The sequence below is a fragment of the Caretta caretta genome, chromosome 4 (genome assembly GCF_965140235.1).
Source record: "Caretta caretta isolate rCarCar2 chromosome 4, rCarCar1.hap1, whole genome shotgun sequence".
NCBI classification, from domain to species: Eukaryota; Metazoa; Chordata; order Testudines; family Cheloniidae; genus Caretta; species Caretta caretta.
The window spans coordinates 71243276-71260138 of NC_134209.1; the positions used below are offsets into that span (position 1 = coordinate 71243276).

At 39.7% G+C, this 16863-nt stretch overlaps 1 protein-coding gene across 2 annotated transcripts in view; it reads left to right on the forward strand.

Moving 5' to 3' along the window:
* The first annotated feature begins 13299 nt into the window (after positions 1-13299).
* RBM46 (RNA binding motif protein 46) overlaps positions 13300-16863 on the forward strand; it is a 43147-nt gene continuing 39583 nt past the window's right edge. Inside the window, exons 1-4 of one of the 2 annotated variants that reach the window (XM_048847446.2) lie at positions 13300-13362; positions 13903-14072; positions 14471-14489; positions 16428-16589. In XM_048847446.2, coding sequence (XP_048703403.1) covers positions 16439-16589 — 151 coding nt within the window. In that variant the 5' untranslated portion in view covers positions 13300-13362; positions 13903-14072; positions 14471-14489; positions 16428-16438. The remainder of the gene's footprint in view (positions 13363-13902; positions 14073-14470; positions 14490-16427; positions 16590-16863) is intronic. The other variant, XM_048847445.2, reaches the window with a different exon arrangement.

Here is a 16863-nt window from a genome sequence, read left to right on the forward strand (position 1 = left end):
TTAGTAAACTGCTAATGTTAACCCCTTTAGTGTTGATGATAGTTACAACCACTTTTGGTTTGGAAGTTAAAATAATTCTTATCTCTCACCTCCTTTAATGCTCACCTGTACTTCACATGAGGTCCCAAAATCTTTGAAATAATACTATAAATTAATATATAAATATACACAAAATTAATACAAATACAACATATTCAGTAAAGTTTCATATAATTGGGCTATTATGAAGCTGCAAACTTCATACATTTCTGGCCACAACACTACAAATGTTATAGGTCCAAATTTTTCAAGATATTTAGGTATTGCTGCACTCAGTGTTACAGACTCCTAAATCAGTTAGGCCTTGCCTCATTTTCAAAAGGATTTAGGCACTTAGGAGTCTAAGTCCCATAGACAGTGGATGGGATTTAGACTATCTAAATCCCCTTTGAAAATGAGATGTAGGCTCCTAAATCAGTTAGACATTGCAATCCCAAGCACAGCACTACCTTTAAAAATCGAGGCTATAGTGCTAAAATCAATACATAAAGATTTTCCAGATGAGAAGTAGTATATATTCACCCAGGTACTAAAAACCAAAGTGACCCAAATTTGTGTTTCATAAATGTAATAAACTTTGTTTAAAACCTATATGGACACAGTGTTCCGAGCCAGAGCACAATGAAATAACATATTTTCTAAAACTGCCAAAATTGGGATTTCAGGGATCTACAATTTATTTTCCGTTCAAGTACATGAATGTTCTTTAACCTATAATTCTTCATGAACCTAATCACTGTAAAAAGACCCATTCTTCTACAGTGCATTCCTGTGCAACTCTGACACATAATGTGCATAACACAAACAGCTATGTATAATCACATTTTTATGAGAGAACAAATGTCTATAGCACTTCAAATGCTCACATTGATTTTTGCTATTCTGAGTGTTGCAGTCTTTGCTGGGTTCCACCACATGCCAATTTTAACTGTGAAAGAAGTAACTCAACATGGAGATACTCTGGCAATTGTAGATACTCTCTAAAGATTCTCCAAATCATTAATTCAGAGCTGCATAACTATTCCCCTCTGGAGGCAATATAGCTTAATTAGTGGGGGCAGGAATCATCCACCTTTTTAGAGTTATGCTCCACAGATACTGAAGGAGAAATCTGTCAGCATAAATTAACATTTTTCATTTCTTGATGTACTTCTAACAGCACAATCAAGTATCTGTTCTCACATCTTTTAATATTAATGGGTTGTTCACAACACTTCTAACTGACTTACCTCACAATTAAGGTAACCTAGAAGTTGCACAATGTCATTGTAGATAGAGCTTGGAACAGAACACCCAGGTCTCTAGTTATGTTTACACTGCAGCTGGGAGCAAGCCTCCCAGGTAAGGCAAACAGATTCATAAAAGTGGGGCTCAAACTAGTGCAGTAAAAATAGCAGCAGTGTGGATGTTGCAGCTGGGGCGGCAGCTCAGACACTGAAGTCCCCCCAGACCCTAAATGTAGCCCAAGCCACAAGATCCACACTGCTATTTTTAGTATGCTAGGCTAGCCTGAGTCTATCTACCTGGACTGGGAGGTTTGCTCCCAGCTGCAGTGTAGACACGCCCTAATACAGAACCAAGATGCAATCAGTCAGCCACATTGGCTTTCATAATGTGTACTAAATCTATCTGCAACTACTGTTCTAACCACTGTAGACAATTCTGCTCCTAAAGCCAGGAATGACTGATGCCCAGCATCTTAGTGTTGTCTCAAAAACAGTTTTGTAAGCCATTGGCAAAAGTGTGTCATACCTCTGCTCTCAGGGCTGGTCCACATAGAAAATAACAGCCTATATCAGCCTATATAACAGCTACTATTTGCGCCTTTATCTCAAATGAAAGACATACAGCTATAGTCTGGCTCTAAAGGTCATAAGGCCTGACCCAGTTGTATTAATACAGGGAAAATCTGATTGTATAATTAAAGACTGCTTCCTAGTGTATAATCACATGGAGGCACAATTAAAGTTGCACAGACAACCTTAATTCTGGCAATTCCTAATTTTTGAATGCTTGGTTTTGCAGACAATGTTATGTTATATAATATAGGGTCCCTCTTTCGTGTACTTGTTGAAATGATTTTATTTAGATGTGGATTTGGATGTTAATTTTTTATTATTGTATGTTTATTGTTTGTATTTTGGCTCCTGGGAGCTGTCTCTAAGTACAGTGTGAGGTATGTTTTCAGGATACTGAAAGTTTTTCATGTGCATCAACAGAGTGGAAGACCTTGCTTGGGTAAGCTCCATAAAGGTCAGAACTTGATTTAATAAACGTTCCTTTCAAGAAAGCAAGCCTTGTTCCTGAAGGTATGAAATTAGAACTTACTGGGGAGTTGGTACTTCAGAGCGATGCTAATAAGCTATAGAGCCTTTCACTTTTACATCACTAGTTTGAATCCAGCACATGTGAGAAGGGATCAGAAGATGTTCTCATCTACTGGATATTTGGTGCTTTATCATAAGAGATGTGTAGGGTGGGTCCTAGTTTGAGCTCTCACATCTCAAACGCAATACTATACTTTGCAATAACTGGCAGACTCTTCAAAGAGGCCAAGGACTGCATGAGTCATGGAGACTGAACTAACCCTGTTCACCCATGGAGACTGACCTACCTCTAGAGGAAGTCCCTCCTCTGTCCCCCGGAAAAAAGGTGAGGCATGCTGACAGGACACTGTGTGATAGATGGGGGACTTCATTCAGCAGAACTCTCAACTCAACTCCTTCTGCCACTAATGATCAAATAGGCTAACTCTTTTATCAGTACTGAATTCATACAATTTTTTACAGTGAAGGTTATGGTTATATGCAAATTATTTCCAATATGAAAAATTCTCATTACATAATTTGCATAAAATATTCCAGAAGGAACTGCACAAAATGTCAAAGCTGTGCGACAGCAAAGACCAATATTTAATTGTTCTTTCCAATTCCTTGCTTGGAAAGCTGTGCTTCAGCTCCACCTCCTGGCTTCATGGTCCCTCTAGTAACCAGCCTCTGCAGAGTCCTAAACAGATGCTCCAGAGGGTTTGCACAACCCAAAAGAGTGGTTTGTAGACAAAACTAAAACAGCTGGGATATGTGGAAGCAGGGGACACCCAATCATCTGAGCTAGGACTCCATGAGCTATTTCCAATACAGGACCAGCCCAATTAGGGCCCAATCCAATTAGGGCCAGCCCTGTATTGCCATGAACCATAGAACTACCACCCCAGGTCACATAGGCAAGTTTCCCCGCTACAATCTGATGTTCTGCTGCTGCCGTTAACGGATTAGTTATGCAGTACTGTGGGGAATATACCCAGTACTCCTACGCTGAACCACGTGTGGCATTGCAGGGTGTATTACGCTATGGAGGCTGTTCCATTCAGCACTGTGTAGTAACCCTCGGAAGGACATAAGAAAAAAATATTTTAGTAACTAATTATAACCAAAAGAGTAAGGAAATGTGAGGTGTGGGCACAACCAATGACAGGGGTAGCAGGAGAAAGACCATTCACACAAAATGGCATACAGCATAAGAGAGGGGAAAAAGAGCCAAGTACTACTAGAACCAAGCAGGCCTACTTCCCTATTCACCAGGTAGGTAAATATCCTACGAGTTTGTGGCCACATCATTCCCACAGTCTTTATACAAAACTTGCACTGAATTAATTTGGAATTCTGCACATGTAGTAAGTTAGGCTATGTCCCTGACAAAGTCATGGAGACCAAAAGAAATGGAGGCAGCAGTAGCATTTCTTCATACTATAAACTAGCCCTTAGGAGCTAATAATCACAGGATCCAGCATCGTACTATTTTCCCTTTTCTGTCCCACCTCCTGGCTTACTCCTACTGGTGGTGCCTCTGTCACAGGATAGGTAAGCTAAGGGGCCAGATGCCAGAACAAGAGGGGTGGTTCAGCTGCTAGGGAAGGTTCATAATTCAATGATTACTAATTTATTTAATCGACAGACTTTAGATTGGGAATGAGGGCTATTCAAAAACTAGCCTGAAGGAAGCACAAGAACTTGTATTGTAGGTAATAACCTTGCTTTGCGAGTGAGATGAAACTCTCTGAATGTAGACCTTTTCTAGCTGTAATTTCTATGCTGGAACCCATAAATCCAACGGTATCAGAGTGCAGACATTGCTCGAGAAGCATATCTCATCTAGAATTATGAAATATTTTGGAATTAGTCTGAAGGATAAAGCTTTGGGACTTAAAGCTCTTATGGGCAAATTAAAAAAACAACAGTTGTAGAAAACTAATTAATTTCATCAGTAACTTTTTAAATTCAATTTGTCTATTTTGGGGATATTTGTGTTAGAATACAAGGTGTCTCCTTGACAGCCACTACTTGATACTGCAACAAAGTCACAATTCTGTGTTTGTGACAACATAGTCTGTTGCCATGGGAAGCGTTAAGATGTCAGAACTTCAGTATTATGACTTGACTGCATGATTAAGCAGGAAGAGAAGATGGGCTGTGAGGGAGACACTTGTTTGAACACACAACGCCCTCCCCCCCCTTTGGTCATTAGAAAAAATAGCAAGGGGAAGGTATTAAAATGATCCAAAGATTTATTTGATTAGTATGATCAATCTAAAGTGTTCTCCTGTATGAAAGTCCCTCATTAACTCAGCAGATCCATTCAGCTGAATGAAGTGTCTTCATTACTGAGCACACACAGTAAGTGGTATGGGCTTTGTGTTTGTCCCCTTGAAATAAATGGGAATTCTGTCATTGACTTCAGTGGGAGCAGGATCAGAAATTTAATTTTTTTCCTGGACTCTGTTGCTAATCCCTACAGAAATCTTGTTGACATGTCAGAGCTGCAGTCCCTAATCACTATGAGCCTTGATTTAAATTATGACTCACATATTTGTATAGACTCACTCTAATGTATAGATTTAGTAGCTTTATTTAAATGCACCAAGCTGGTGCTTATTTAGCACTCCCCAAATGTCCCCTTCTAGCATGTGCCAAGTCTTCTGTAAAATCTGAGATGCATGTTTTCTCTTTCCTTTGGTTGTTCTGAAGTCCTGATCAGGAATAGCTAGAATTTCTCTGGATATTGCACACACACATGTATAATTACATCCCATATCCCCTTATATTGAAGCTGGGTTTTTTAGTGCCTCTCTTCATGTCAAATATGTTCCTTGAGTTTCTTTTGGACTCAACACAAATGTGCCAATTTGTCACGAAGAGAAAAATTAACAGTGGGCTCAGTGGTCCATTAGGTTGTCATTCATGTAGTTGTGCAGCAGGAAACATGGTTGTATTTTACATGGGATGGAAAGACCTATTGTATAGCCGGAACTGTATTCAGTTGAGTTTCATGACTTGTTTCTTTCTTGGCAACTAGCTTCCTTTATTCCAAGGTGCAGTTACATGTCTTGACCTTTCTGTTTGCAGTTAATATATCTATGAATACGTTGTATTCTTGCTAATCTTTCACTGAAAGTTGGATAATATCCCAAATGGCTAGTCAAAGTTCATGGCTATAGGGATGTTCAAGTTGGAAGTAGAAATTGATGGAATCTAGTATTTTCTTTGATGCAATCTTGTTTTGTTTACAAGGAATGTACAAAGTCCAGCTTCTCTGAATGGAGGAGGACCCAAGAACAAAAGAAGCAGTTTCTTAGCTTAGAGCCTCAAGCCTCTTTAACTTGCAGACCCTAAAGCTCTCTCTCTAGCTTTCTCTAGAGTTACACTGTGCTCACAGGCCACTGTTTGGCTTTCTTGAGTTTTGCCTCTGCCTGTTCTTGTCTGTCCTAAGTTTTTATGTGTTCTCCCCCCCAACCCCATGTGTTAACACATGATATGAAAACTGCAAGCCATTCACTGTGATAATCAAACAGTATGACAGATAAGAAGAATCCAAAGTTGAGAAGTCTTATGGTCCCAAGATATCCATAATTATGTGGTAAGTTTTGGGCTGATGTCAAGCCAAATTCACTGGTATTTTTGTTCTAACAAGATTAACTTGACTTTATGGTAGGCAACACCACAGCATCCATTTTAAGTTATTAGTGTTTAACTTGCAAAGAGCGAAGCTGAATGCAGGTTAAGTTGAACAAGTAGAACTTTATTAAATCCTCTGCACTGCACTATGGGCTAAGTTGCTTCCAGACTAGCTCCCTGTATTCCTTATTCTACTGGTGTTCCATCAATAAGAGTCCCTTCAGGGCACATGGGTCTACTGATTCCAGTTCCAGTGACCAGGAGACAACCAGTATATACTGTACAATTTTTGTTATGGTCTAAAATTTTTCTTGAGGGCCTTCATGTACCAGCTGAAATAAAATACTAAGTACTAAACTACTAAAAAACAATACGACAATTTGTACTTATCTCTGACAAGTAGCCAGGGCAGCTACCAGTGATGGTGCAAAGGATAAGAAAGGCCTTCTACTCCCTCCTGCAGCTCACAATGTACCTTGAGGAACCCACCTGGGGCATGTCATCCAGCAACCTTCCCTAGTCTCCTCTAAATGGGGAACAGTTGCAAGAGCTGGTTTGTGAGAGAGAAGCTTATAAGGCCTCTTGACATCATCATCATTCTCTCAACTCTAATTCTCTCTTATTTATTGTATTGCTATTGATTATTGGTCCTTCATCCCATTTCTCTTCTAGCACTGCAACACTTCAGCTGCCCAATTTCACTGCCCATTATATTTCTTACATTCCTTCTCTTCCCTACCCTCTCTTCCTCCTTCCCTTTGAAACTCCCTGCCCACAAATGCCCTCTTTTTTACTCATTTCCTTCTCAATTCAATCCTTCTTCTCCACCACTTCAGCCTTGAATGTCTCCCCCAAACCCTACATTTTTGTAACAAAATTATATAAACTCATAAACAGATGTAAAATCAACATGGAACTAACATGGTAGATGCTTGTTATCGTGCTGATCATACTGCTTCTATGTTGTATCTATTTTTCTCCACTCTGATTTTGTCTTTTAGACTGTAAACTCTTTGGGGCAGGGACTATGTCTTCCTATATGGCATGGGAATCAGCTCGCTTTTTTTAACATTAAAGTTGCCAGAGCTCAGTCTATATTAGAGCTCCTATGCTTGGAGGAGCAGCATTGGTGGTGGTAGAACAGTGACATTCCCAAAAAGTCGAGAGACAAGGTGGATGAGGTAATATAATTTATTGGACTAACTTCTGTTGGTGAGAGAGACAAGCTTTCAAGCTACTCTTCTTCAGCCCTGGCTTGCTCAAAAGCTTGTCTCTCTCACCAACAGAAGTTGGTCCAATAAAAAAAAATTACCTCACCTGCCTTGTCTCTCTAATATCCTGAGACCAACCCAGCTACAACACCAGTGTTCCCAAAAATGTCTAGTGTTGATGTCAGCTGTAGAGATCCAAAATCAAGTGAAACTCTCTGGTACTGATTACATTTTGCACTAAGGATTTGGACTGTTCCCATGTGCACTAGAGAAACATTTGTGCAAGTCCTTGCAAACCAAAGCACCCTAGTTTTGCACAGTCCTATGCTTTTTAAATAACATAATATCCCCACCTAGTGGCTAGCTAGGAAGTGACATTATCTACTGTAATAATATGGTATAAGAAGCCATTATTTATCATTATAACTTCCCCTCCTTATAATCTACCACTATCCATACAGCAAAAACCATTGTTCTTCTTTCCATTAAATAAATAAGAAACAATTAACTTTGGATCCTACTAATATAACGTAAAAGAAAAGTAGACATTTGTTAAGGTGAAATTAATTAACCACAAAAAAGTACTGGACATTTCAGTTTCTTTGTTTCATCTCTGTTGGATCCCTGACGTAATTAAGGTTTGGAGCACTTCAGTGTTACTTTATGCTTTCTTCATTGGTGCTCCCTATGACTGCTCTTGCTTATAGTTTTCTTCACGACCAGCTTTGATTGCAGGATTAGGCTCTCTATGAGCAGCAATAATTAGGCATAACAGAGGGATTCAAGAATGCATTGATAGCCTTACTTAATGGGGTCTACAAAACACTAACGATGGTAAGTGATGGAAAGCTAATTTATATATATCTTTAGATATAATTTATAGGTTGAGGAACCAGAAAAAGGAGTATGTTACTTCTATACAGAATCTCAGATGAATCTCAGAATTAGCACTATGTCTTCTAAGCTACCGGAAAGATATAAAGAACTCTGCAGGGAAGTGTCATGAGTGGCATAATTATCATAGACATCTACGGTCTGAGTTTTCTGGGCTTCAACACTTGATGGCTAGTTAGCCTCAAGTTTATAAATTGGAAGGATGTCTTTTGGACAAATCAATGGGTTTAAAGAATGCAGAGTTAGCTGGTGCTCAAAGTACTGAGAGACTAAAGTTCACTACATTTTCTAATCATTTCCCAAATAAATATTAGTGGAAATGTTTGCCATTAATGTTTGTCTAAACCACTATCAAGACCCTGAATTTTGGGTTATTTCAATTTAAATGAATGTTTAAATTCTATTCTCCACTTTTTCACTTAATGTATTTTATGGCAGGGTGATTGAACTGCTCCGAGGGTAATGTGATATAAAATTGTTAGCTTCCAGCAAGCTTTTAGTTAAAATCCAAGTCAAATCAGATGTAACCAAAATCATTTTCAGCTGATGGCTGTTTGGTTTGTATGCAATCAGTTGGTAATCTCCATCTAGTTCCCAAAGAATGTAACCACGTTACAATATTTCCACCAAAACTAGCATGAGTTGAATTCCTTGCTGACAGTCTTAGCAGAGAGGTCCCAAACTAAATAGTAATAGAGACTGTCTTCTGTCCCTTAGGGTGTGATTCCTTCAGAGTGAGTGTTAAGACATATTGGTAGGGTATTAGGAGGAAGCTCGTTCTGAATCTGAAGGTGCATATACAGCTCTGAAGACTTTGTGGAGAGAAGACTTTGGTCTCAAAGGCTCTCAGTCTGATACCTTTCACAAACACTAAAGCAGCAAACAAATGTGTTTAATCACCACTGTACAGATATGCAGGGGACATGTCATCTATCACCCTTATTCATAATTGCATTTAACATTTCTGATTTTAAAAAATAATTAGCAATAGAAATGAAAGTATTCTGTGGCCATAAAAATGTGAAAGAATTGACAGGAAGTAGCGAAAGAAAGTTGTTCTCTACCTCCCTAGTCCTTTAGGCCATCTTTTTCCTTTTCTTCCCTTCCATTTTTTGACTTTCATTTCTGTTTCATATTATCATCATTTTCCTTTTTTCTCCCCCACCCTCCCAATACTTCCAGTCAGCTTCTTTACTTCTATGAGCTACCATAACGAAACAATGATTTTTCTTATTGATTGACTGAGGGCACTGCTTGGCCATAGGGGCAAAAGATTTTGGAGGCAGATACACAAGGTGGCAATAACCAATAGGTGCTCTAATCCACAGGCCAATATACAAAGTAGTAGGTGTCTACCATGCTGAGACGAATTTGACTCTGCAGTGCGGGAAATAACACAAACACGTTATTAAAAGTTTTATACATCTGTTTATGTATGGTTTTCTTTTTAAAATCCTTCTTGCGGCTGAAATAAAAAAAGTTACAGGGGCAAATTCTGCACTCAGGTGTATTGGCATAAATCTGGAGTAATTACATTTACTTAATTGAAATTACTCTGAATTGATGCTTGTGTAACTATGTGCAGAATTTTCCCCAAGATCTATGTTTAACATTTATTGTACATATACATGTACAAATTCAGAGTCTACTGACCTATTCTCCACAGATGTATTCCTCGCTCTGAGAACAGGTAATCACATCAAAAGAGGAAGAAAGTGATATAAAATGTTTTCTTCTAATGACTCCTTCAATAGTATCAGAATTCCATAGCTCATAATGAAAAAAATCTACTCTTTTAAAGAAGCAAACTGTACAAGAGTAAATTGCACTCTTGAAAAAGAAAGACCCTTGAGGCAGTATAACTTTACATAGGATGATTCCACTAAACAAGTATTTGCAGCTACCTGATGAAATGGAAACTAAAATAAAATGTATTGATGGACTGAATTGAAAGCTTTTTCTAGACTGTTTACTATAATTAGATTTACAATTACATAGATTACATTTTAGGTCTAGGTTCTGTAGAGACTTTGTCTAAACTTCAAAGGATGTCTGCTTCCTTTTAAACTATTTGCCCTACCTTCACATCAAACTTGTCAGAGTGCAGAAATGCTACATACCAGCTTTTCCAGCTCCGGGACATAGTAAAATTTACTCTGACAAAAAACCTGATGTTTCTATAAAAATGTATTATAACTGTAATAATAGTCTACTCTAGGAAAATATGTGATGAGACTTGCTAACATTCCAACCAAACAAAACAGAACAAAATTATTTACTATAGTTAGTTAAAATAGCTGGCAAAGAAAGGAAAAGCAACTTTCACACTTGACAGAAGTAAGATGAATGGGGAAAGATCTCAAATATACCCAAGGGAATAAATGGAATGATCTATGCAATATTCTACCCTTGTTCTACATGCTTCAGATCAGTGAGAGTTGTGAACAGATCTGCCACATTCATATAGTAAATTAGGGCCCACTGATATTGATGGGTGCAGGATATAGCCCCTAGGCAAATGGCACATTTTACTTGTGATTCCAGATACTTTTTTAGCTAGAACTTATGCCAAATGTATTTTGTAAAGAGCAAGTAACTCTATTGTAAAATGCCCCTTTTACACCTCTTTATTTAAGCCTTTGCTTATCAAGCCTAAAAAGATTAAAACATAGCTGTACTTAAGTCCTGATTCAGAAAAGCACTTAAGCATAGGATTAAGTGTTTTGCTGACTAATGATGATTTCCTCAATCAGGGTCTTGTTCTCCTGTCCTCCAAGTAGTTGTACATCAAAACCAGCAGAGTTAAACCTGGCATTAGTTCGGTGGTCTCAGTTTGGTTCCAGTGGACATGTGTCTATGTCAAAAAACAGTTATCACAGCTGATATTGTCACACTTGTTGGCAGTTTTAGTAGAGGTGGGCATGATTTTTAATTACCCTTCTACTTATATCACTTGTTCTTTGAAGCTTGACTACTGACAAACTCTTGAGTGGAGCAAGGGCAGCAGCTTCTCTTTTAAAGACCTACTCCCAACAAGTGTTACCTAAGAGAAGGAAGGAAGAGGGGCAATAGAATAAGGAAGAGCCAGAGAAGAAGGTAAAAGGAAGGAGAGAGAGGAGAAGGAATGGAGATGGAACTCACTTCTCATGCACATACTGCTGTTTATTTGATACGCTTACACAAGTGCATAGAAGATTTAAATTAACTAGGTTTAAAACTGTTTAATAAAAATGTGTTTTAGTAATCTTCTTGATGAAGAGGTTGGATAGTTTTGACATCGGTGTTTACTGCAAGATAATGACATAGGTTTGGAACATGCTTTCAGCCAATTAGATTTTCTCTTTCATTCCAGCCATTTTATAAAATAAAAGGAAGGCTGACAATAAATTTGTGCAATCTATTGGCTGCTGTGGATAGAAATTGGATAGTATTCATTTACTATTTAAAGAAATATTATTCAGTTTCTGTACACTACAATGGCAGACAGCAATACTCCGGAAGTGTCTGGTACAGCCCCACACAATGAGATCTCACATGCACAGAATCCAGAGAAACCCACTCAGATTTTTTTTAAAGTTAGAAAAGAAATATACTTAGCATACTGTAAAATAGCAATAACTAAAATGGAATTTCTTATTGGGTAGTAACTGATTTCAGGCAGTGGAAAGCCTGAGTTGCTGCCAAAAGGCACTGGCTTGTTAACATTACATACACTCAATTTCCTCATGTTAGAGATGTCATGACTAGTTTGGATGAGGTGAAAATGATTGTAGGCCCCTGCACTGAAAATGTGGTGACACTCCATGAAAAATGATATCACTGGGTACACTATTAAGCTTTTACTGTTAAAAGTATTAAATGTCAAACATATCATTAAAGCACTATTCCATTAATAACAATAATGGAACAAACCATCTCTTTAAAAAAAAACAAACTGATGAGCTGAATTGTCTACCATGCCAAATTAGAAATGACTTAGAAATTGGAACCCATTTAAAATTAGACTAGAAGTACTGAAGCACGTTACTATAGGGACTAGAGTTATAATTTCTCTGATTCACTGGAATATGAAATTAAGCATTTCAATATTAAAGATGGGGAACTTCTTTAATGAGTTAAAAGTTATATGCTTTTTCTTTAATGCCCTCATTGCTGTGCAGTCTGGGTGCAATAAGTACACAATACTTTGTAACAGCAAATTAAACTGCCCACAACCAAAAAACTTTACAGACTTTTGGTGCAGCTGATGGATACCCATCAAATGTATATGACATGGGTATGGTTCTGCAGCCATGCTCTGACCCCTGAGGAATTTTGTTGTGGTTCTGAAAGTACTGTGTACAAATTATGTGGCCTCCAATTGCTACATTGCTGCGGCATTTAAGAGATGCCTAGCTCTATTATTTAATTTAATATAATGGAGAGAGAAAATAATTTTAAATTTCTCTCTCCTGCTATGCACCTATTTTGTAATTTTCAGTGGTTATTAACTGGTACCAATAGAGTTGTATAAAACTGATTCTTTTTGTGAATGTTTCTGTAATTTTGTTTCAGGTAACTTTGCACCTGCTCGATGTGCTACCTTTTTGCAAGGCTGTTTAAGATTGGATTTGTAAATCAAAACCTGTGAAAATGTATCTTAGTCTGATTGCAACTTGACATTTTCACTCAGCAATGGTCTGATTTTCAGAAAAGCTCAACAGTTACCAGACACTCCATCGTGCCCCCCCATTTATGCTGCAATACATTAGTAAAAATGAAGTCACACTAAGCTGAGCAAAAACCACAAACTGCAGAGGTTTCCCCTCACTTTGGCTGTATTTGCAGCCCTGGGGATGCACATGCTGTACCCTAGCAGGCTGGGATTCACATGGGACGCTGGGCCTCCAGCCTGGCTTCAGAAACACGCTATGACTTTTCTCAGCGTCAAGATAAGAAGCCTGCCCACGCGCACTTCACACCCCCTCCCTTCTCTTTCAAAGCCGCACTCAGATGGTAGCACCTCTCTCATTGGCTCCTTCATACCCTCTTTTTAATTGGTCGCACACCCACCCTCAACCTCCAAGGTTTTTAAAAGCTTTCCCCGCCCTGCTCGGCTCTCGACATGTTCTGATTGGTCGCCGGCGCCTGTCAATTTTGTCAGGTGCCTACTCGGGCGGCTGCTGATTGGGGCGCTGGGGCGTTAGATGGTGCCTCGCGCCGAAGAGTGGGAAAGTCGGTCGTGGTGGTGGCGCCGAATATCACGCGCGCGAGAAGGGCGGTGGCGGGTGAGGCGCGAGGAGCTCGCGCTGCCATTTCCCCTTCCCCAGTCCCGGGAGTCGCCGTTGGCGGTAAAACTCTCCCGGGAGGGGGGCTGTTCAACGTTCTGTGTAACGGTCCCACCTCGGCGGGTGGGGCCGGGTATCTTCAGCCTGAGGTCCCTGCCGCGCCGCTGGGATGGGCGGCGGCTGACAGCCCGGCGCGGGTGCGGCCCCAGAAGCCCCGTGGGGGGAAGCGGGCGTAGGGCTCTGTTTGGAAACGCGTCGCTGTGACTGTTGCTCCAGTGACTCCGAGACAGCACCAAGAGACCCGGGGAGCCTCTCCCGTGCCACCCTTCTCACCCTGGGACTTACTCCCATGCCACCTCTGCCCCGCACCAGCGCCTTGGTCCGCCTCCCCTGCCTCTTTCTCACAGCCTCCAGCGCCGTGTACAGCCACCCCAATCCCACAGCTCCCCGTGCCCGGCCAACCAGCCCCTCCCCCCGCATCAAATATAACGTGCCCCATCCCCACCACGTAGGTCTTGATGTGCTCGGTTGTTTCCACAGATATCCCCACCCCCTTCCTGCCAGCTTGATTGGACTGGGTGAAGCAGAGGAAAATCTAATCGTCCCCTGTGGTGTCCCATCAGCAGCGAGACGTGCATCTGCCAAGCCAGGGTCTGCTGAGTGACCACTGTTCCTTTTGGGCACGCGTGACCTGCACGCTGCCAACCACGGTAAAAGTAACCCAGGCTATGTCTACACCTAAACAGCTACAGCTCCTGAGCGCAGCCACTTGCCAGTGGGGTTCTCCCTTTGTTGTAAATAAGCTACCTCCCTGGGAGGCAGTGGGGTGGCTAAATTGATGGAAGAATTCTTCTGTAAACCTGGCACCGTCCACGCTGCGGGTTAGGCTGGCTTAACTATGTCAGGGGTGTAGAGCCCTATAGACAGAGCTATGCCAATGTAAATTTTCAGCATAGACCAGCCCTAACTTAGCCTGTGTGGCAAGCTGCAATCATGTCACCCTTACCACCACCACCACCATCATCATCACTATCCAGGAATTACCGGGACAGAATTATTCCTCTTTCTTTTCCCTCATGCCTGTCTTAATCTCCATTTTATTGCAAAGGAACGGAGGAGAGGATGGGGTGAGCAATAATAAATAGTAATAAAATAATAAATAGACCAATGAATTAAAATGTCTTTAGTTATGTGTGATATGTATTTAAGCTTGTATTTTCAAATAGAAGCCTTGTTTCTATGGTTACTTTTTTCAAACACTTATACCTTCAGATGTGTGTGTTAATTTCAATTAACACAGGCAAAATAACGTACCTGTCTGTAGGTGTTAGCCTAACATTTACCCATGCAGTGTTTTTCTGCTTGAAAAATGTATACATGTAAGTTTGTACCCTTCACACAAGGTTTCCAAGTGGAGGCTGCTTTGGAAATCAGGGCCTTAATGTTAGTGGTTTTTGAAGTAATTCTCTTTTCCTTTATTTTTATTTAAAAAAATATTGTTCCTGGAAATATTCTTCATACAAAATGCTTTCCCTAAAATTGTGAGGTATAATAAATATTCATCTAATTTACTTAATCTATCTAATAGTTTTGTTTGAGGAGTAGGGCATTTGCTTGCTTAGGAAAAAATGACTTTTTTTTTACTTTTATGATAGTATTTTAAAATTGTATATTAAGCATGAGCACATTTTGTTTTTTATGTTTGTTCACTTGTGCAAGCATAGTGTCTTTCTCTGCTTCAGAACTGGTTTGCTCATTTTAAACATTGCTGACATTAAAATTATAGTAGTGAAAGTCTCAAACTTAGTTTGTAAATAGAAATTTTAAAAAAATCATTTGGGTGTTTTTAAAATTGATTGATTGTTAAATTGAAGTTGAACTTTTCTTTAAAGATCAGTTGGAACTGAGCGTGTTTTAAATATTGTAGGGAAACTCTGAAGTCCTGTAGTTTAAATCCTTCTAAACTGAGTTAAGGTTGTACCATGACATGATTGCTTGAAATATTTGATGATAGAATTACTAACCCCGCTTTTTTCAAAGTCTTGTTGATAGCTACAAAATAAGCTATGTTTGAAGAAAGTGAGTAGTAATTAATGTTCAGAGGCAGCAACATGCATCTTGAGGTTTAACAGAGGCTGTCCTGACTCCAGTCTGACCTTGCCTCAATGTTGCTTCTTACACTGCACCCTCTGGCCCCCTTGCAAGTTTCCAGGCCCCAGAAATACCACCTAGTTGTGAACTAAATCACTTTTAGCAGCATTTAATGAAGGATATAAGTAAGGCTGTTTGTAATCCAGAATGGTATTACTAAAAATGTAAGGGTCCTTATTTCATGCATTTGCGGGGATTTGTAAATGCAGCAAGGGCCTGGCAGCTGTTCTATGAGGGATAGGAAACTCCTAAACAGTAGCAGGAAGCTCAGCCTGTCAGGAACTATATGCTGCCCCAGAGAAGAGCTGCAGTGAATAGATCTCGGCAGACCTCTGGCTCTCCATAGTGGCAGGAGTCCTGACTCCAGGAAAGGTACTGAGCTGCGAACCGGGTTGGAAGGGAATGGTGGACCCAGGTGGGAATGGATAAACTGATACTTGACTCTAAGATCCTGGGGTGAAGGCTTACTTAATTTTCATTGGGTTTTAGGTTAATAAACTAGATCCCTCAGAAGGGGCATTGTTTTCTACATAAAGCCTTGGTGAATTTATTAATGACATTAGGGGAAACTGTGGCAGAAAGCGCTGCACTTGGCCACCCTGTGACACTCCATTGGCGAGTAAACAAGGTAAAACAGAAATTTCAGGCTATATCCTACAGATTATTACTGCTATGTGTACTGTAGTCTCATGCGTAATTTTATTGTAATAAATGGGACTATATTTGCGAGAAAATATATGGATGATAATAACATGCTAGTTTAGAACAAAAAAGTTTGTTTCTGCAAGGGAGGAATTTCATGAGGTAAAGTTAAAATAACTTATGCTGTTACTTTTCTGGCTTTTAGTAGCTATTGTACGTGGGTTACTTTGGAATTATGTATTATGAAATTTTATCTTAATGTTTTGTTGAAGATATTGCAAATATGCACGACGAAAATACAGATGTAACAAATGGATGTGGCAAAATCCGAACTGGTACTCAGAATGAGGCTGCCTTACTAGCTTTGATGGAAAAGACTGGCTACAGCATGGTTCAAGAAAATGGACAAAGAAAATTTGGTGGTCCTCCACCAGGTGAGCATTTGTTTGAAATTATAAAAATACCAGGCCAAGTTGTCTTTACTTTTGCCCAGTTAAACCATTGAAATTGACATTTAGCAAAGAAAACAGGGAATTGAGAATACATCATAATGTTAAGGGATTTCCCTTTGCCCCTCCCTTGGTTCTTGTCATGCAGACAGAAAGCAAAAGACCTGAAGTCTGAAGTGCAGGCAAAGCGATGTTTATTGGGGTTAATCAAGCAAGCATATCCATAGCTCTGTATGCCACAGAACCTTTCCTGTCCCCT